Source organism: Lipotes vexillifer, unplaced genomic scaffold (genome assembly GCF_000442215.2).
Source record: "Lipotes vexillifer unplaced genomic scaffold, Lipotes_vexillifer_v1.1 scaffold49, whole genome shotgun sequence".
NCBI lineage: Eukaryota > Metazoa > Chordata > Mammalia > Artiodactyla > Lipotidae > Lipotes > Lipotes vexillifer.
The window spans coordinates 2,243,902-2,265,263 of NW_006790551.1; the positions used below are offsets into that span (position 1 = coordinate 2,243,902).

Genomic DNA, 21,362 nt, shown 5'->3' on the forward strand with positions numbered 1-21,362 from the left:
TAAACCTTCTCTATATTGTTTCCTTAGAGTACTGCTAAAAATTCTTCAGTACAGTTTTCCAGAGTACTAACAGACTGCCAGGCTGAACCAAAAGAGTATAAAGTTGTTTATTTTGTTTTTGTATAAAAGTCCACAACTGAATAGAAAATCTCACTAGTCCATCAGATACGGAATATTTGCAGTTCTTGCTTTAATAAAATTGTTGTGTTCTGTTTTTAGACCTGTAATTTTCCTTCATACTCTTATATCTACCAATTACTTCAGTTGATTGCCTATCAGTGATTCATTCCTTTGTGGTTTGCCTTCTTTCCTATAGCAGAAGCTGCTGAACAACTGGGAAAGAATGTTCAATTAGTGGAGCGTTTGGTGGAATGGTGTGAAGCCAAAGATCACGCTGGTGTGATGGGGGAGTCAAACAGACTGCTCTCTGCCCTCATACGACACAGTAAATCAAAAGTAAGTCCTGGAGGAAACCGTTCATTTATTTATGAAACAGATTAAAAGAAGATGGCAAGAGAAAAAGCTTAAAAGTAAAGGTATTCCTTGAGTTGTGTAAATCTCCTTCATATAAATAATTGACTTCACCATAGTAACTATTCCAGCTGGCCGGCCACAGGAATGTTCCTCCCCATCAGATGCTACCTCTTGGCATCTTTCCCCGCAGCAAAAGCAGCTGTTAACTTGGACCTTCCTACTACCTGTCTCACCTATAGCAGCCTAAAATCCCATCCATTTTCACTGACACCAGTACAGGACCAAGTATATTGTTGACAAGATGGAAAGTATCAAGAAAGTATAGCAAAATGAACTCCTGTGGTAGTCCTTTTACCTCTTCATCATAACTGCTCTGTCAGGCCCATTTGTTCATTTCACAGTCAACATTTTGGTACTTACAGTGTAAGTATTATAAAATATAGTATGACTTTCAAGAATTAACGGTCCAGTGGGAGGGCAGATATAAAAACAGCATTAAAGCCACAGACTCCAATTCAGATATAACTTAGAAGACAGAGAGACCAACTGTCTGGGCATCACAGAAGGGGTCATGTTTTAGATGTTAACTGGGGATCTCTCAGGATGAGAGTGGGAAGAGAAAGCATAGAAAGGCCTCCGAGCAAAGACCACAGTGTGTCAACAGCACAGAGATCTACAACAACATAGTCCGAGAGGAAAACTGCAAGTAAAGCAGTATTGCTGGAGCAGAGTGTGTAAAGACAGTGACCAGAGAGGAAGAGAAGAGGGGATCAAGATGAATTATGTGCCAGCTTAAGGCGTATGAATTTATCCTATAGAGAATTAGGAAGCTCCCAAAGGATTTTAAGCATCAGGGTGCCATTATTTGGTTTTCATTAGAAAGATGACTCTAGGGCTCACTAAGGGCAAGGAAAACACAGTTTTTCAAAAATACACGTGCGAGATGATAAGGGCCTGAATTAAGGTTTTGGGTTAAGCAATTTGAAGTTGCTGGTATTCAACCATTTTGACACAAAGAAACAAGTATCATATGGTTCAACCTAATAGAAGCAGTGAGGATGGAAAAGAAGGATTTGAGAAAGATATGAGTGGCAGAATTGACAGAATTCAAAAGTGGGGTCCAAGGAGAAGGAGGTTTTAGAATTCCAAGTTTGGGGCTTAGCACCAGGTGGGGTAATCATGCCATTCATCAAAATAAGAGACTATGGGAAGAACTGATATTCCCTAACTTGCTTACTGCCAAATCACTCTTCTATCCTTTTCAGTCTTTACCTAATTCTTGGCTCTGTTCTAGGAGAATTCTTACCAGTGGTTTCATTTAGGCAAACCATAATTCTGTTAACTAGATTGCAACAAACAGAGCCATGTTTTGGCATCTGAATTTGGAACTCTCAGGTAAATTCCTGTTACTTGTGGTGGTTAGGCCAACGAAGATTTGATTAATCCATAATATACCTTAAGTTCACTAACAACTAACAGAATTGTATAACCAAACCATTAGTGGACACAAAAATGTGTCCACAGGAAGATACGTTCCATCATCTTAAATAACCAAATCTTGGAACCAAAGCTATTCAGATGCTGTAATATTGAGATCTGAGGGTTTTGAGGCTTTTCTGTGGGTTTCATTATCACAGATTCCCTTTCCCTTATCTAATACCATACTCCCTCCCCCCAAAAGTTTTCAAATAAAATACCCATTAAGCATCCATCACTATGTAGGTTCTTTGAAAAGACTTATGAGAAATATGGGATGGTACCTTTCTAGGTAGGGGTGTGTGTGTGTGTGTGTGTGTGTGTGTGTGTGTGTGTGTGTGTGTGTAATAAACAATTTGAAATGATATGGGATTGCAACTTTATAGTTACATTATAACTTTTTTACAATTCAGTACCAGATAGGCTACTTTTTCCTTTACATATGTTTCCTACAATTGAGATTATACTGCTACTAAGAGGCAATAGGAACCTTGATTCATAGATGTTAATGATTAGAATACAAGGTTTGTTATTTGAGCTCTGGATTAGAATTATTAATTTAAATTATTTTTAAATTTAACAAACATTAAAGGAATAGATGATTCTGTTTGAACAGCATTTCTCAAAATATGTTCTATCGAATAATAACCCCAAGAAATGTTCCAAGAAAAAGGGTTTCATGGTCAGAGTAGTTAGGATAATAGTGCATTCCCTTTACTTGCCTTTAGAATTCTGTAGAAGCTCTAGAGAAACTTCCTTAACTTTAGCTATTTAATTGTGGGTCTTTTTTGCAAGAGGCATCTATTAACATTCCACTGGACATACTTTGGAAAATGCTGCTCTGGAGTAAGTTTTTAAAATAATTAAACACTAGGTACAAATTTGTTACATTCCTGTATATCCTTAACCAACTGTGAATCAGAGCTCTGTCCTTATGTTATTCTTAAACTTTGAGTATTCTACTCCTTTTAAAGTACTTTGAATATTCTACTCCTTTTAAAGTCACCCTGAATTCTACCTTAGAGTCCAGTCCTCCAAAAGTTTGCACTGATTCATGGGGTTTCATTGTTGCCTTAGGCCTTTCAGCCATGTATGGTGTATCCCTGTGCTTATGCCAATAGGTAAAATTACATCTTCCCTCTAAAGAGTGCCCTAGGCTACGACTCCTAACCAACTAGCTGGACCTTCTGACTGCGGATATCAAAAACAGAGAAAGAAATATAGTTTGCCTCTACAATAGGAAAATAAAAATTCCCTCTTATCAAAGTAGGCACTTTTCTTTAACCTGTAAGAGTAAAACATTCTTCATCAGTATCAAGCTAAAAACTTGTTTAAACAAATGTACTTAGTCATTTGCTTATTCATCCAACATTTACTCAAACCTGTACTGAGAGCCTTGATGATACAATATTAAAAAAGAAAATTTTTGGTAGGTGATTTCAGTAGCTACACCAGCCTACAATCTTATAAATCGATTATCTCTAATTCAAGCCTATCTCAAACCATTCCATTGTAACAACATTGTTATACAATTTTCAACAGAGTCTTTAGCTGGATTTATCTCAACAGTTAAGAGCAAACTGACCATAAATGCTAAATATGTGAGACTGTTAACATAGATAATTTGCCTTAGTTATATATGTACCAAAATTTAGCTTTCCATAAGAAAACTCCTTGAAAAATAGGATTATGAAATAAAATATTGTTTCAAACTTTGTAAAGCATTATAAAATATTTCCAAAATTCTTAAAGACTCTCCAGAGACATCTAAGGTTTAGAAGGATTACCCAGAGAAAACGTCTCATTATGTGTATCTACAGTTTACTTACTATAAAGGAAATGGTTTCAGAGAGGTTAAAATAATCTCTGGATTAATTTTAGAAGTGTATTGGTTAAAATTATTTTTAATTCTCCAGATGAACCTTCTTGCTCTATGGAGTGGTGCTAATATTCTTTTTTTTTTAATCTTGAAGTTCAAAATATAACTTTAAAATACATTCATAGAGCCCCTTCAAATCACATTAAATGACTGCCTCTGCTTGGCATTATGATGAATTCAGTGTGTATGCTTTTCCATAGACCACAAATGGTTAAAAACAAGACCTAGTAGTCAAACTGCCTGGATTGAATCTTGGCTTTTTACCATTTAATCACTGTCTGATTTGGGGCAAATTCCATAACTTAATCTAAGCTTCAGTTTCTTCATCTATAAACTGGAGATAATATCTAGCTAGTGGGATATTCTGTGAGGATAAAAATGAGCTACTATCTGTAAGTTACCCCAGTGTGTAAGTGTTGTCCAGTGTATAGGTGTTTCTCCATATAGGGTAGCTGTCAATAGCAATAATCCTCTTTTGTCATATGACACAAGTACAATGCTTCATTTATCTTTTATCCCCCATTCTATCGTACAGTGATTCTGTAGAGTAGCTTACTCAGTAAGCATTTATTGAAGTAGGAGGAGAGAGGGCAGGCACTTTAAAGGACAGTACTCAGATATTCGTTCCAGAAAAGTGAGATGGAAAAGAAGCTACGCTTTGATTTAAGGGGTCAGGGTCGGGGGTGATGATTTTTGGTATTTCTGATGTGCAAATTTTCTTCATTCATTCATTCCTTTCCCTTCTTTCTACTACAGTGGGCTTTTGAGGGTGAATCACAAAAGAGAGGATGAAATGACAGTCCAGGAACCTTCCTAGGTGACTGCATATGTATCTTGTGAATCTCTTTTGATCTTTTTTACTCAACAAGCTCCTTTGTGATATTTATAAAATTCTTTACTAATTTTAAGAATTCTGTATCAGTTTCAAATAAACTGCCTCTGAGTAAGCAGTATAAAGCAGTATATAGTCATCCTCGTCCCTTGGTATCTGAGGGGGATTGGGCACCCTCTCAGATACCAAAATCTGTGAACGCTCAAGTCCCTTATATAAAAATGGCATTGTATTTCCATCTAACCTACACACATCCCCCTTATACTTTAAATCATCTCTAAATAACTTATAATACCTAATATGATGTAAATGCTAGTAGATAGTTGGAAATACAGTGTAACTACTAAATAGTTGCCAGCGCACAGCAAATTCAAGTTCTGCTTTTTGAAACTTTATGAAATTTTTTTCCCCAAATATTTTCAATACATGGTCGGTTGAATCCATGGATGCAGAACCTGAAGGTATGGAGGGCTGACTATATTGGGAGGCTTTCTTTTCATTAGAAAAGGCTTTAAAAGATAGTTTCTCACTTTCTAAAAAACTTGATGTGAAAAGACATTAAATGCTTGAACACAACTGCTGTAGAAACTCAGAACTTAGACTCTATTGATTTAGAATGTTTGCTCACTAAACAAGTTTGGACTCAAAGCAAAGATACTGTCTATAAATAGTTTTCTTAAAAATTTACATAAGGTAGAAGCATAAAGCATAAACCCTTTTTCCAATAGTTTAGCAAATTAATTTGAAAATATTTCTAATTACAGTTTTGTACCATTGAAGCTAACTTGGACAGGCTGCTTAAAATATTCAGTGCTTACTTCAAATTACTAAAAATAGTGAAAAGTAGTAAAATTACTTTTTAAATATTTTATAATTGAGGCTTTCCACTAAATCATATTTAATCCAACAAAACCCTAAGTGAGATGAAGACAGAGATGAGTACTAGAAATAAATGTACCCATTTCTTTCTGTCTAGCCTTTGCTGTATACTTTTATGTGTGCTCTTCATGTAATAACTTTGTAATTATAACAAAAACCTATGAGATATACACTTACATTGTCTCAGTGTTATAGGTGGTCTCTGAGATGCAGAGAGTCAGTAGTTTGCTCAAAGTCAGTGGGATTTATTGAGTCTGGAGCCCACTGCCCCTCTGCCGCCGGAGAGGACAGAGCTGTAGGCACCATGAGAAATGAGGGAGACAGAATTTTGATTTAAATTCTGCTCAAGTCCTTTTGTATGTAATCTAGTTTTGTTAGATCCAACAAAGGTTTTAAAAGGCTGCATACATACATGTATACATGCACACATACATACGTAAAAAGCTTCCCCTGATGCATCTGAAAAAACTACCTGGTGTTAAAATAAAAATTTGAAAGGAAGAACTTTTTACATTATTATTATTCCAAGATTTATTCTCTTTTGTTGATCTCATGGTAAGTCTTCATTTGGGGCAATGGCACTTTTATTTCTTTGACTTTGTTAGCTTCCGGGACTCTCTATTCCTTGATATGAACTGCAGTGGTCTTTTTTGCTTAGGTAATTTAAGTTGTCATCATTTGATGAATTTATTTAAAGCTAAAAGCTTTTTCCTTCTCTTCTGTGAAGAAGAAGAAATTATGGTTAAATGTAATGATTCATAGGGATACTGTCAGAAAACCACTCAACAGTGAATTGACTGATGGTAACGCAGTTTTTTTTATGTTTAAAAGTAAAGTTTATAATTCTGTGATATTAATTTATTGTAGGATGTAATTAAAACCATTGTACAAAGTGGTGGCATCAAGCATCTAGTTACCATGGCAACTAGTGAACATGTAATAATGCAGAATGAAGCCCTTGTTGCTTTGGCACTAATAGCAGCTTTAGAATTGGGTAAGTACCCCAGTGACAAACTTATTTTCTCCTATTTTTATCTTGGATGAAAGGAGGCACAGGAGTGGAATAGAAGTCAGACAGGACCTTGACTAGAAGCATTTTGCCAGTGTGTTTCTGTACCCGTCCGGATCTGAGTATATGGAAAATCATATTCTATAGATTGTCACCATAGCTGTCCTTTTTGGTTGTTCTTTTGGTGACATTTTTAGGGTAATGCTTTAAGTTTAGTTTGACTCTTAAATGATACCTCAAAGTTTAGGCACTTAGGGAATACAGAAAACATTTTCAGCAGACCTCATGGAGAAGTGAAACAATACTTAAAATACATCAACAAGTTTAGGGCTTGCTACTCTTCCAGACAACCAGACCTTCTCTTCCATCTCTACTACTGATTCTCTCTTACTAACCTCCTCCTCTCTATCACCATGGTTTCTGTTGCTCTACAGCATTGCCTTCATTCTAAATTCTCACCTTTTATGTCACTCTTCTGTGTATTTACATTCAGAATTCCCCCAAAGCAGAGTCTAAATGATTCAGGTAGTTTCTCTCTAGCAGTAGCATTCCTGTTACTCAGAATTCTTCAGGAGAAGCTAGCTCATAGGCATCTAGTTTATGGGTAGCAACTTTGTCTCCGGAACCAAACTCTGATACATAGTCAGCTGGTGACAGTCAAAGTCACACGGCCTGTGGTAAGGCCTGAGGTTGCCTTACATAAAGGAGGACTATAGACTTGGTAGGCATGTCCTGTTCGGTTCAAAGCCATTCAGGTAAATACTGTTAACTGATCACCTCAGTTTCCAGTGATGATTTTTGCCCATAATTCTCACACTGGGGCAAGTGGACCCACCAACCCTTATCCCAGGAAGGAGAAGCCAAAAGATAAACATGGTATATCTCCTTCAGTGTCAGATTTACTCAGATTTCAGGTATGAGAGATTTGAATTTTTGTCCTCTTAAGGGGACAATTAAAACAATTTATAATTTTTTAAAAATCAGGTATAAGTAGGATGTAAAATTTTCTTGAATTCTAAAGAAAGAAAACATCCAGAAAATATATGTGGCTTTGGTCACTAACTTAGGTTAAAGATGCTGTGATTTCCTCCATGGTTTGGGTAGATTATGTGAGTCTGTCCAGAGGTCCAGACACCTTTAAGAGGGGAAGCTTTGATGAAGAGGTGAGAGTTGATGAGGACATTGAATACCAAACGGGGTTCATGGCTTGATTTTTTAAAATGGCTTAAAGTGATAGAGCAATTTCAGAATATCCTTGACTTCCTATCCTGGGCTGAATCTGGTCTTGTGCCCTTCATAACTAGTATCTTCTAAATAGGCTTTAATTTTGTCTGCTTCCTGATAGCTGAGCATTTGCCTGAGTCTGTTTACCTTACCACAGAACTATATAAAATGACAAAACATAATCATATTTGTTGTTGGTTGTTGTCACCTAATGTTTCCTAGGCTCCTTGAGCCTAAGATTTAAAAATGAGGTCATACTACCTTTTTAATATAAAATATACTTTGAAAACCATATTTTTTCAAACTTGTATCCTTACAGGCTTTTAGATATTAAGGAATTACTATAAAATTTTTGTATGATGATAGTATTGAAGCAACATTTTAAGAGTCCTTATCCTTTTTTTTTTTTTTTTTTTTTTTGTTAACTACATTCACAAGCAGTCGTAGGAAATAATACAGAAAGATCCCTCCTACACTTTGCCCAGTTTTGCCCAGTGGTAACATTTTGCAAAACTAGTGTAACATCCCAACCACTGATACAATGTACCTATCTTATTCATACTTCCCCAGTTTTACTTGTACTTACTTGTGTGTAAGTTATATTTAGTTTATCACCTGTGTAGGTGTATCTGAGCAGTTCTAATACCACAAGGATCCTCCATTTATAACCACATTCACCTACCTCCTACACTGCTCCTAATCCCTGGAAACCACTAATCTGCCCTTCATTTCTAAAATTTTTTTCATTTCAAAAATATATAAATGGAATCATATCATATGTGACCTTATGGAATCGGCTTCTTTTGCTCAGTATAAATTCCTAAAGAGTCATTGATTTGTGTGTCAATAGTTCATTCCTTCTCCTTCCTGAATAGTATTTTGTGATATGCATGTACCACAATTTGTTTAACCATTCACGTATTGAAGGACATCTGGGCTGATTCCACTTTGGGATTTTTAAAAATAAAGCTACGATGAACATTCATATATGGGATTTTATGTAAACATAAATTTTCATTTTTCTAGATAAATGCCTAGGAGTTACTAGATAACTCCTGGGTTGTATGGTAACTTCATGATTGATAGTTAGAGAAACTGACAGCCTGTTTTTCAGAGTGGCTATACTATTTTACATTCCCGCCAGCACTGCATAAGTGATCTAATTTGTTCTGTACCCTCACCAACGTTTAGTATTGTCCCTGTTTTTTTCTTTTAGTCAATCTGATAGATATATAGTGATATCTCATGTAGTTTTAATTTCCATTTTTCTAATAACTACTGATGATGAACATCTTTATGTGCTTATTTGCCATCTGTATTTATTCCTTGGTGAAATGCCTATTTAGATCTTTGCCCATTTTCTAAATTGTTATTAACTATTGAGTTTTGGGGATTATTTATATTCTGAAAGTCCTGTAGTTTTACATTTAACTCTGTGATCCTTTTTGTATTAATATCTGTATAAGATGTGAGGTTTAGGTCAGGTTTTCTTTTTTTTTTTTTGCCTATGGATGTAATTGCTCCAGCACCATTTATTGAAAAGGCTGTCTTTCCTCAACTGAATTGATTTTGTACCTTTGTCAAAAATCAGTTGCGCTTATGTGTGTGGGTCTACTTCTAGGATCTTCTTTCAGTTCCTCTGACCTATGTGTCTGTCTCTCCACCAACACCACACTGTCTTGATAACTGTAGCTATACAGTGACCTTCATATCAGGTAGAGGAATTCCTCCCGCTTTATTCTTCTTTATCAAGATTGTTTACCTCTTCTAGGGCCTGTGGCTTTCCATAAATTTTACTATAAGCTTATCTATTTCCTATGGAGAATCCTCTTGGGATTTTGATAGGAATTGCGGAGTCCGATTCTCTTAAAGATACGTGCTGAAATACCTGTGGAGGAAATTATGTGATTATAGGATTTGCTCCAAAATAATTTGGGATGGGTCAGAATAAGTGGATAAGACTAGAGATAGAGGATACACAGTTGAAGATGGTGATAGTACATAGTGTATCATACTATCTTTTCTGCTTTTGTATACGTTTAACAGTTTTCATAATAAAGGTTTTTAATTGCCTCATATTTAAAGGAATGTTTTAATATTGAATTTCAGGCCTAAACTCCTGAAATATCTACTGAAGTTTAGGTCTAAATACACTGTTAACAAGGTCTAAATTTAATATTGTATATCTATGTCATTATTATTTATGAGTCCCATTTGAAAGGTTTTACATTATCAGTTTCTAGAAAGGGAAATAGTATTTAGCCAGATTGTACCAGGTTCATACCCAGTGAGTATAACTGATACTTCGTTTCATGTTCCAGGCACTGCTGAGAAAGATCTAGAAAGTGCTAAACTTGTACAGATTTTACACACACTGCTAGCAGATGAGAGAAGTGCTCCTGAAATCAAATATAATTCCATGGTCCTGATCTGTGCTCTCATGGGATCTGGTACGTATTTCCTCTGTCATTTGATATTCATCAACATATGGTTGACATTAAATATAAAATAATAGTAAATGGTGGCTTTGGGTTTTAAAAGCATTAGAAATTAGTTTATGGAAGATACAGGATTACTTTTACACTGCAAATACTCCCAAAAGATTCTTAATAATGAAAAGTGTTATATAGAAAATATAGGCAAAAGTCAATGTTAAAAAAATAATACCTTTAAGTTTCATTAACCCTAAAATATTTTATTTAAAGAACAAATTCTGATTTTATATACCATGATATTAGCTAAGGAGTTTGTTCAAGAAATCAATGGCATATCTTGTTACACATTTCATGGACCACTTGAAAAGGACATGTATCCTGCTGTTATCGAGTGGTGAGTTCTATAAATATGAATTAGATCCTTTTGTTTGGTAATGGTGTTTCAGTATTCTTGCTGATTTTCTACTCAGTCTGTCAATTATTGAGAGAGGGATGTTGAAGTCTCCGGCTATTATTGTTGATTTGTCTGTATCTCCCTTCAGTTCTATCAGGTTTTGCTTCATACATTTTGCAGCTTAGTTGGCAGATGCATACACCCTTCCTAGTGGATTTACCTTTCTATCGTTATGTAATGTTCCTCTCTGTCTCTGGTAGTTTTCTTTGCTCTGAAGTCTACTTTATCCAATATTAATATAGCTACTCCTACTTTCTTTTGAATAACATTCACGTGATCTTTTTCTACCCTTTCAGATTCAATCTGTGGTATCTTGTATTTGAAGTGTAGGCAGCATATTATTGGGTCATGTTTTTTAATCCACTCTGTCATCCCCCCCCCACCTTTTTTTTTAATGCTTAAAGATTCCATAATTTCATCCACAAAGTTGGTTATCATTATTATTACTACCATTGGTTGGACGAGGAAGCCAAGACTGTGAAGGAAGTAAGCAGGGACATTGCAGTGGTGCTGGGTGAGGAGTGGTGAACATAAATTGTCCTGTCTGGTTAGTGACAGGCACTTTCAAGGTGATGGTAACAACCAAAATGATGGGCAGTAGAGGGGGTGGGTGTCGGGAAAGCACCTCTGGTAGTGAGTCTTGATGGGCAGAGTTGGGTTTCTAGGTGGACTTTTTTGTGCACACACCAAGGGTGGATATGTCTCCTGGGGCAGGCTCACCTTATCCAAGTACAAAACCAGAATGGTAGTTTACTTATATATAGTGAGAAGTATGCCTGCCACTGATCTCAGAACACCCCAAGTGCACATGTCTGGCTCATTGACTCCTTCAGGGCAGACAGGCATCAATGGTTGCTTGATGAGCTTTGATCAGAACAAGGAGAATTAAATGAATGGACTGTGTAATGGCATCAGGTCAAAGTGGTTTGATGCATCTGTCTCTGCAGTTGCATCAGCTTTGCTAAAGGAACTGGAAGCGTGGAATCTCTGGGCTTGAGGCCCCATCTTTTTGGATGTTGCTGGTATGGCTCTGTCTGCATTACCCACAGTAGTGTTTTCTGTTCTATGCTGCTGTACTGACGAATGCCCCATTAACCTCTGCTTTGCTTGCATTCTTTGAGGTAATTGTTGATACTTTCCACAAATCCTGCTTGGGCAACCCCTCAAATGTTAAAATTCTCCTTTACAAAGAGTGCATCCATTCTCAATTTGACCAGTAAATAAATGGTCAAGACATTCTTGTGTTAAGTCTTTAGTTAAGGAAGTATTTCCTTTGGTTATTTTCTGAATTTTTCCAGGGCCAGTATTTTTAGTGATGCACTGTTAGAGAAAAATAGAAATATTATTTGGGTAGCTGGTAAGATTTTTTATTTTTTTACTGTAATATGATACCTAAGTTGGAGAGCAGTGGGAGACAAAAAGTTTGTGTGTTGTTTAATCAGTAAGCAAAAATCATTTACTGTTTCTTTGGGTTTTTTATTATTATTGCAGTTTTTAATATTTATTCCATTTATTTAAATTAATTTTTAAAAGTTCTCCCATTTCTCCCAACCCCAATCCCTGCGCCCTGCAACCACCAGTCTATTCTCTGTATCTATGAACTTGGTTTTTAGGTTCCACATATAAGAGAGATCATATGGTATTTGTCTTTCTCTTATTTCACTTAGAATAATGCCCTCAAGGTCCAGCCGTATTGTCACAAATGGCAAGATTTCATTCTTTTTATGGCTGAATAATATTCCATTATATACACACACCATAATTTCTTTACTCATTCACGTATCCATAGACATGTAAGTTGCTGCCGTATCTTGGCTTTTCTGAGTAATGCTGCAATGAGCATGGGGTGCATATGTCTTTTCAAATTAGTGATATTTCCTCTGTATACATTTAGAACCACATTAGTGTTATAATTTTTGTTTTCAACCATCAAACATAATCCAGAAAACTCTTGAGAAAAGGAAAGCCTATTGTATTTATCTATATGTATTTGCTATATCTGTTCTTTCTGATGTTCCAAAATTCCTTTTTTTCCCCTTTCTGTTTAGAGAACTTCCTTTAGCCATTCTTTTAGGTTAGGTCTGTTTGTGACAAATTCTCATTTCCTTTATTATTCCTTATTGATTCATTTTCGTTGAGAATATCTTGATTTCGTTTTCATTTCTGAAAAATATTTTCTCTGTGTATAGAATTCTAGGTTGACAGTTCTTTTCTTTCAGAACATGAAAAATGTTGTGCCACTTTCTTCTGGCCTCCATAGTTTCTTATGAGAAATCCACTATCTCGCTGTTTGTTTTTTCCCTTGTAGGTAAGGTGTCATTTCTGTCTCAAGACTTTTTTCTCTTAGTTTTCAAAAGTTTGAATATGATGTGTCTTGGCATAGATTTCTTTAGGATTATCCTGTTGAGTGCTTGCTCAGCTTCTTGAATCTGTAGGCTTATGTCTTTTGCTAAATTTGGGACGTTTTTAACCATGTTCCTTCAGGTACTTTTTCAGTCCCACCTTATTTCTCTTCTCCTTCAAGGCCTCTAATGACATAAATGTGAGCTCTTTAGTTATATCCCACAGGTCCCCGAGGTTTTGTTCATTTTTTTTCCAGTTTATTATCTCTCTGTTGTTCAGATGGGGTAATTTGTATTGCTTTAAGTTCACTGATTATTTCTTCTGTCTTCTCCATTCTGTTGTTGAGCCTATCAAGCTTTTTGTTGCAGGTACTATAGTTTTGAGTTCTAAAATTTCTATTCTCTTTTTTATATCTTCTGTTTCCTTGCTGTGATCTCTTTTGTTTCAAGCATGTTCATAATTGTTCAGGCATTTTCTTAATGTAAAATATACATATAATTTGCCATTTGAACCATTTTTAAGTGTACAGTTCAGTGGATTAAGTACATTCATATCACTGTGCAACCATCCCCACCATTCATCTCCAGACCTTTTTCTTCTTTCCAAACTGAAACTCCATACTCTTTAAACAGTAACTCCCTAATCACCCATCTCCCCAGCTTTTGGCAACCACCATTTTATTTTCTCTCTTTATGAATTTGACTACTCTTGGTACCCCATGTAAGTGGAATCATACGATATTCTTCCTTTTGTGTCTGGCTTATTTCCCTTAGCATGATGTCTTCAGGGCTCATCTATGTTGTAGCATGTGTCAGAATTCCATTCCTTCTTAAGGCTGAATAATGTTCCATTGTTTGTATATATTACATTTTGTTTATCCATTCATCCATCAGTGGACATTTGGGTTATTTTCACATTTTTGGCTATTGTGAATAATGCCACTATGACCATGAATGCACAAATATCTGTTTGAGTTCCTGCTTTCAGTTATTTTGCTTATATACACAGAAGTGGAATTGCTAGATAATACAGTAATTCTGTTTAATTTTTTGAGGAACCACTGTACTGTTTTGCACAGTGTCTGCACCATTTTACATTTCCACCAGAGGTGCACATGGGTTCCAGTTTCTACATCCTCGCTAATATTTGTTATTTGTTTTGATAATAGTCATCCTAATGGTTGTCAGGTGGTATCTTATTGTAGTTTTGATTTGCTTTCCCCTGATGATTAGTGATGTTGCGGATCTTTTCATTTGCTTATTGGCCATTTGTATATCTTATCTTCTTTGGTGCTATGTTTAGTCAAGTCCTTTGCCCATTTTTTATTTGGGTTGTTTTTTGTTGATGACTTGGAAAAGTTCTCTATATGTTCTGTGTATTAAATGCTTATTGGATATATGATTTGCACGTATTTTCTCCTATTCCAAGAGTTGCCTTTTCACTATTGTGTCCTTTGAAACACAGTTTTTAATTTTGATAAAGTCCAGTTTATCTATTTCTCCTTTTGTTGCCTGTGCTTTTCATGCATATCCAAAAGATCATTACTAAACTCAGTGTCATGAAGTCTTCCCCCTATGTTTTCTTTCAGAATCTTACAGTTTTAGCTCTTATGTTCAGGTCTTTGATCTATTTTGAGTTAACTTTTGTATGTGATGTAAGGTAAGGGACCAACCTCATTTTTCTCCTGTGGATATTACCAGCACCATTTGTTGAAAAGACTGTCCTTTTGTCATTGAATGGTCTTGACACACATGTTGAAAATTATTTGACCATATATGTGAGGACTTATTTCTGGGCTTTCTATTCTATTCTGTTAATCTCTCTGTCTTTATATCAGCACTACACTGTTTTGATTATTGTAGCTTTGTAGTAAGTTTTGAAATTAGGAAGTGTAAGACCTCCAACTTTATTCTTTTTCAAGATTGTTTTAGATATCTGGAGTCCCTTGAGAGTCCATCTGAATTTTAAAATGGATTTTTCTATTTCTGCTAAAAACGTTGGTTCTGGTTTCATTTTTTGTATTTTTTTAGCCTTTCCACTATGTTTATTTTATTACATTGTAATGAAACTGATTATTTTTATTATTAGTTTTACCATCATATTCTATTAGTGAATGTTTTATTTTTAAAAATTTTTATTTTATATTGGAGTATAGTTGGTTAACAATGTTGTGTTAGTTTAAGGTGTACAGCAGTGTGATTCAGTTATATATGTACATGTATCTATTCTTTTTCAAATTTTTTTCCCATTTAGGTTATTACAGGGTATTGAGCAGAGTTCCCTGTGCTGCACACTAGGTCCTTGTTGGTTATCTATTTTACATATAGCTGTGTGTATATGTCAATCCCAAACTCCCAATCTGTCCCACCCACCACCACCCCGCCGTAACCAAAAGTTCATTCTGTAAGTCTGTGAGTCTGTTTCTGTTTTGTAAATAAGTTCATTTGTATCTTTTTTTCCCTTTAGATTCTGCATATAAGCGATATCATATATTTGTCTTTCTCTGTCTTATTTCACTTAGTATGATAATCTCCAGTCCATCCATATTGCTGCAAATGGCATTATTTCATTCTTATTAATGGCTGAGTAATATTCCACTATATATATGTACCACATCTTCTTTATCCATTCATTTGTCAGTGGACATTTAGGTTGTGCTACACCCTGGCTATTGTAAACAGTGCTGTGGTGAACATCGGCATGCGTGTATCCTTTCGGACCATGTTTTTCTGCAGATATATGCCCAGGACTGGGATTACTGGATCATATGTTTAGTTTCTTAAGGAACCTCCATACTGTTCTCCATACTGGCTATACAAATTTACATTCCCACCAACAGTGTAGGAGGGTTCCCTTGTCTCCACACCCTCTCCAGCATTTATTTTTTGTAGACTTTTTGATGATGGCCATTCTGACTGGTGTGAAGTGGAATCTCATCGCAGTTTTGATTTGCATTTCTCTAATAATTAGTGATGTTGAGCATCTTTTCATGTGCCACTTGGTCATCTGTATATCTTCTTTGGAGAAGTGTCTATTAAGGTCTTCTGCCCATTTTTTGATTGGGTTGTTATTTTTTTTTGATATTGAGCCACGTGAGCTCTTCATAAATTTTGGAGACTAATCCTTTGTCAGTCTCATCGTTTGCAAATATTTTCTCCCATTCTGTGGGTTGTCTTTTCGCTTTGTTTATGGTTTCCTTTGCTGTGCAAAAGCTTTTGAGTTTAATTAGGTCCAATTTGTTTATTTTTGTTTTTATTTCCATTACTCTAGGATATCGGTTGAAAAAGATATTGCTGTGATTTATGTCAAAGAGTGTTCTGCCTATGTTTTCCTCTAAGAGTTTTATAGTATCCAGTCTTACATTGAGGTCTTTAATCCATTTTGAATTTATTTTTGTGTATGGTGTTAAAGGATGTTCTAATTTCATTTTTTTACATGTAGCTGCCCAGTTTTCTCAGCACCATTTATTGAAGAGACTGTCTTTTCTCCATTGTATAGTGTTGCCTCCTTTGTCATAGATTAATTGACCATACATATGTGGGTTTATTTCTGGGCTTTCTGTCCTGTTCCATTGATCTATATTTCTGTTTTTGTGCCAGTACCATACTGTTTTGATGACTGTAGCTTTTTGGTATAGTCTGAAGTCAGGGACCCTGATTCCTCCAGCTTTGTTTTTACTTCTTAAGATTGATTTGGCTATTTGGGGTTTTTTGTGTCTCCATACAGATTTTTAGATGTTTTGTTCCAGTTCTGTGAAAAATGCCATTGGTAATTTGATAGGGATTACATTGAATTTGTAGACTGCCTTGGGTAGTATCATCATTTTGACAATACTGATTCTTCCAATCCAAGAACATTGTACAGTATATCTGTCCATCTGTTTGTGTCATCTTCAATTTATTTCATCAGCGTCTTATAGTTTTCAGAGTACAGGTCTTTTGCCTTCTTAGGTAAGCTTATTCCTATGTATTTTATTCTTTTTGATGAGATGGTAAATGGGAATGTTTCTTTTATTTCTCTTTCTGATCTTTTGTTGTTAATGTATAGAAATGCAACAGATTTCTGTGTATTAATTTTGTATCCTGCAGCTTTGCCACATTCAATGATCCTTGTCTTGTTCCTGATCTTAGAGGAAATGCTTTCAGCTTTTCACCATTAAGTATGATGTTAGCTGTAGGTTTGTCATATATGGCCTTTATTATGCCCACTTTGTAGAGAGTTTTTATCATAAAAGGGTGTTGAATTTTGTCAAAAGCTTTTTTCTGCATCTATTGGGATGATCATATGGTTTTTATTCTTGTACTTTTTGATGTGGTGTATCACAGTGATTGATTTGCATATATTGAAGAATCCTTGCATCCCTGGGATAAATCCCACTTGATCATGGTGTGTGATCCTTTTAATGTATTGTTGGATTCGGTTTGCTAGTGTTTTGTTGACGATTTTTGCATCTCCGTTCATCAATGATATTGGCCTATAACTTTCTTTTTTTGTGGTATCTTTGTTTGGTTTTGGTGTCAGGGTGATAGTGGCCTCATAGAATGAGTTTGGGATTGTTCCTTCCTCTGTGATTTTATTGGAATAGTTTCAGAAGGATAAGTGTTAAGTCTTCTCTAAACGTTTGATAGAATTTGCCTGTTAAGCCATCTGGTCTGGGACTTTTGTTTGTTGGGAGTTTTTTGGTCATAGCTTCCATTTCAGTACTTGTAATTGGTCTGTTCATATTTTCTGTTTCTTCCTGGTTCAGTCTTGGGAGATTGCACCTTTCTAAGAATTTGTCCATTTATTTTGGGTTGTCCATTTTATTGGCATATAGTTGCTTGTAGTAGTCTCTTATGATCCTTTGATTTTCTGTGGTGTCCATTGTAACTTCTCCTTTTTCATTTCTAATTTTATTGATTTCAGCCCACTCCCCTGTTGTTTCTTGATGAGTCTGGCTAAAGGTTTATCAATTTTGTTTATTTCAAAGAACCAGCTTTTAGTTTCCTTGATCTTTTTTTTTATCATTTTCTTTGTCTCTCTTACATTTATTTCTGCTCTGATCTTTATGATTTCTTTGCTTCTAATAACTTTGGGTTTTGTTACTTCTTCTTTCTCTGGTTGCTTTAAATGTAAGGTTAGGTTGTTTGAGATTTTTCTTATTTCCTGAGGTAAGATTGTATTGTTGTAAACTTCCTTCTTAGGACTGCTTTTGCTGTGTCCTATAGGTTTTGGACTGTTGTGTTTTCGTTGTCATTTGCCTCTAGGTATTTTATGATTTCCTCTTTGATTTCTTCAGTGATTCATTGGTTATTTAGTGGCATATTGTTTAGCCTCCACATGTTGTGTTTTTTACAGTTTTTTTCTTGTAGTTAATTTCAAATCTCATAGCGTTTTGGTTAGAAAGTTTGCTTGATAAGATTTCAATTTTCTTAAATTTACTGAGGCTCGCTTTGTGGCCCAACATGTGATCAGTCCTGGAGAATGTCCATGTGCACTTGAGAAGACTGTATTCTGCTGCTTTTGGACGGAATGCTCTATAAATATCAGTTAAGTCCATCTGGTCTGATGTGTCATTTAAGGCCTGTGTTTCCTTATTGATTTTTCTGTCTGGATGCTCTGTCCATTGATGAAAGTGGGGTGTTAAGGTCCCCCACTATTATTGTGTTACTGTCAGTTTTTCCTTTTATAGCTGTTTGTTAGTATTTGCCTTTAAGGTGCTCCTGTGTTGGGTGCCTATATATTTACAATTGTTATATCTCCTTCTTGGATTGACCCCTTGATCATTAATTACATAGTGTCCTTCTTTGTCTCTTGTAACAGTCTTTATTTTGAAGTCTATTTTGTCTGGTATGAGTATTGCTACTCCAGCTGGTTCTGGTTTTATACCTCAGTTTTATCAATATAAACACATCAGTTTGAGGGCTGCTAGTTACATTAAACTTACCGGACTTAAGAGGAATCCTGTATTTTACTGTAACTGAAGTTAAATAGAGCAAGAAAACCAGAAAGAGGAAGACAGTAGTCTCCGTTTTAGATTTCCTGTCACAGAAATTTGTTGAAAGGATGTGAGGTAATAACCTTTTTATTTGCCACAAAATTAATTTGAAACAGAGCTAAGATTTTTCTGTAAGTATTGGACTTCATATTTGAACTGATGATAGGGTTAAGTTAGGAGTGTATAACTGAACCTTGAGATCATACAATGATCTGTGTTTTAATTATAACTCATTACTTTAATCAACCTTCGTAGAACTAGACATCTGATTTATTTTTATAAAGGGTCTCTGATTTTTTTATCCTAACATCCCTAAAAAAGACATTTCTAGGCTACTGATGTGTCTTTTCCCAGAATTGTTCCTAGTTTTATAACTAACTCAGTATTTAAATGAGCATTTTGGGTATATGTTTTAGGTCGAGTGTATAGTAAGAAAGAAAGATTAGAACAACCTAATAGAAGCATATCTGTTGCCTTGTTTTTGTCTTCCAGAATCTCTACACAAGGAAGTACAGGATTTGGCCTTTCTAGATGTTGTGTCCAAACTTCGCAGTCATGAGAACAAAAGTGTTGCTCAACAGGCTTCTCTCACAGAGCAGAGACTTGCTGTGGAAAGCTGAGAACTACCCCTCCCTGATACACCCCTCATTTCCCCTTTGTCCTCCATACAGCTGCCTCTTCTGCTTCATTCTCTTCCATATCACTTGTGCATGTGTGTAATGTTCCAATGCCAATTGAAGAACTGCTGTAGGTACCTTCCCAATAAGATTTCTAAACCCATAGTTAGTTAGTTAGTTAGTTAGTTAGTGTGAACATGAATTTGTCAAAAACAAGTCTCCACCCCATAACTGTTTCCTTGTATTCCTGTTGCTTGAGCTACATTAAGTAGAATGTGCATGTTGTAGTCCTATGATGATGACGTAAACTTGGTACTACACAATGACTTGCTCCTCGTCTTTGGTAGACTACATAATAATGTACTGGTAAATTAATTAGAAACAAATGAGAATGCAGCAGGATCTGACTAGCTTATGAAAGATGGAATTGAATAGTAAAAATAGCTCCATTTATTGGTGCTTGGAAAGCACAGTGACCAAAAAACCTGTATGGCTGCTTATTCATTAGTCTTACCTACTAATGTCAAACCCATGGTACCTAGAGTTAAATAAAATCCAATGCTCTCGCTCTTTACCCTCTGGTTTCTTCTTCTTCCTTTGTAGACTCTTGAAACTGCCACAAACTTGGCAAGACTTCCTAAGGTTTTTTATGTCATATTTAATTGGCCATCATCAGTAGCCTGATGTTGAAAACATTTGTAGTTTTCAGCCTGAAACTAAAGGGTTGAAGAATATTACACTAGTACATCTTGTTTTTTGCCTGTATTTTAGATTCTGATATATGTACAGTTTCACCTCAGAATTTCTTCTGTCAGTTAATCAACATTGTTCAACACATGTCTTTAAAAGTCACTTGGCATTTGTTTTCAACTGAGAAAGCTGAGTACAGCTCTTTAGAAAAATGGATTTTTTTTTTTTCTGTTTTTCACCATTCAGCTTGAAAGCAAGAAGTTTCCTTGGTCTTTTAACCCTTTTAAATTTTATATGAGAATTAGCAGGGCATATGAAAAAAGATTAAGAAATGTTTGTCTAGACTAAAGAAAGGAAGGTCATAAAAGCCATAGTAGCCAGTCCAGTTCATTCTGCACATGGCCTCATCCCAGTAGCTGTTAGAGTTTCCCACCTCCACTTTCCACAGAGAACTGCAGTGGATCTTAAAGCCTATCGGAAAGTGACAGTGCCAAGTGCCAAGACTCAAGAGGTCAGAAGCCCCCTTGGCAGAATGTAGTACACTCTTCACTGCTACCACCACACCAAACGGGTCTTAGAGCTTTGAAACACATGAACATCCCTGTGACATACCTGCCTTCTCCGAATGCCCGGGTGTGACAAATACTGGCTGAAAGGTAAGGTGGGCTCCTTGCTCTCCAAAATTGATGCTGCACGTCTCTGTGGGGTGATCGAAGTTGGACTTTTGACTGAAATAGCTGTAATTCGAGAAAGTTAAAACCCCAGTGGAGGTAAAGAACTTTTTGAGTGACTGTTCCCTTTGATGTCCAAGCAAAGGACGATTATTGTGAGTGCTTTTGCGACATTCACTATAAGAATGATCTTGTTCATTGTCTTCTCCTGGGCTGGATAGTGGACTATATTTTATTTTAGATTTTGAAAGACACCTGTAATGTTGCATAATAGGCTGTCCATATTAATAACTAAATAAACAGTATATAAACTGTAATGACATCATTTGGTTTATTTGTATATTTTACTTCTATTTCCAGCTCGTAGAACAGTGCCTGCTCATTGATGGTGCTCAGTAAGTA

General features: G+C 35.7%; 1 protein-coding gene across 5 annotated transcripts in view; it reads left to right on the top strand.

The window, feature by feature from the left end:
• The window catches only part of RAP1GDS1 (Rap1 GTPase-GDP dissociation stimulator 1), a 149,484-nt gene extending 129,311 nt beyond the window's left edge, over window positions 1-20,173 (top strand). Inside the window, exons 11-14 of one of the 5 annotated variants that reach the window (XM_007463790.1) lie at window positions 317-456; window positions 6,408-6,534; window positions 10,095-10,223; window positions 19,475-20,173. In XM_007463790.1, the coding sequence (XP_007463852.1) occupies window positions 317-456; window positions 6,408-6,534; window positions 10,095-10,223; window positions 19,475-19,602 (524 nt within the window). In that variant the 3' untranslated portion in view covers window positions 19,603-20,173. The remainder of the gene's footprint in view (window positions 1-316; window positions 457-6,407; window positions 6,535-10,094; window positions 10,224-19,474) is intronic. The other 4 variants (XM_007463789.1, XM_007463787.1, XM_007463788.1 and 1 more) reach the window with 4 other exon arrangements.
• Window positions 20,174-21,362: the final 1,189 nt, after the last annotated feature.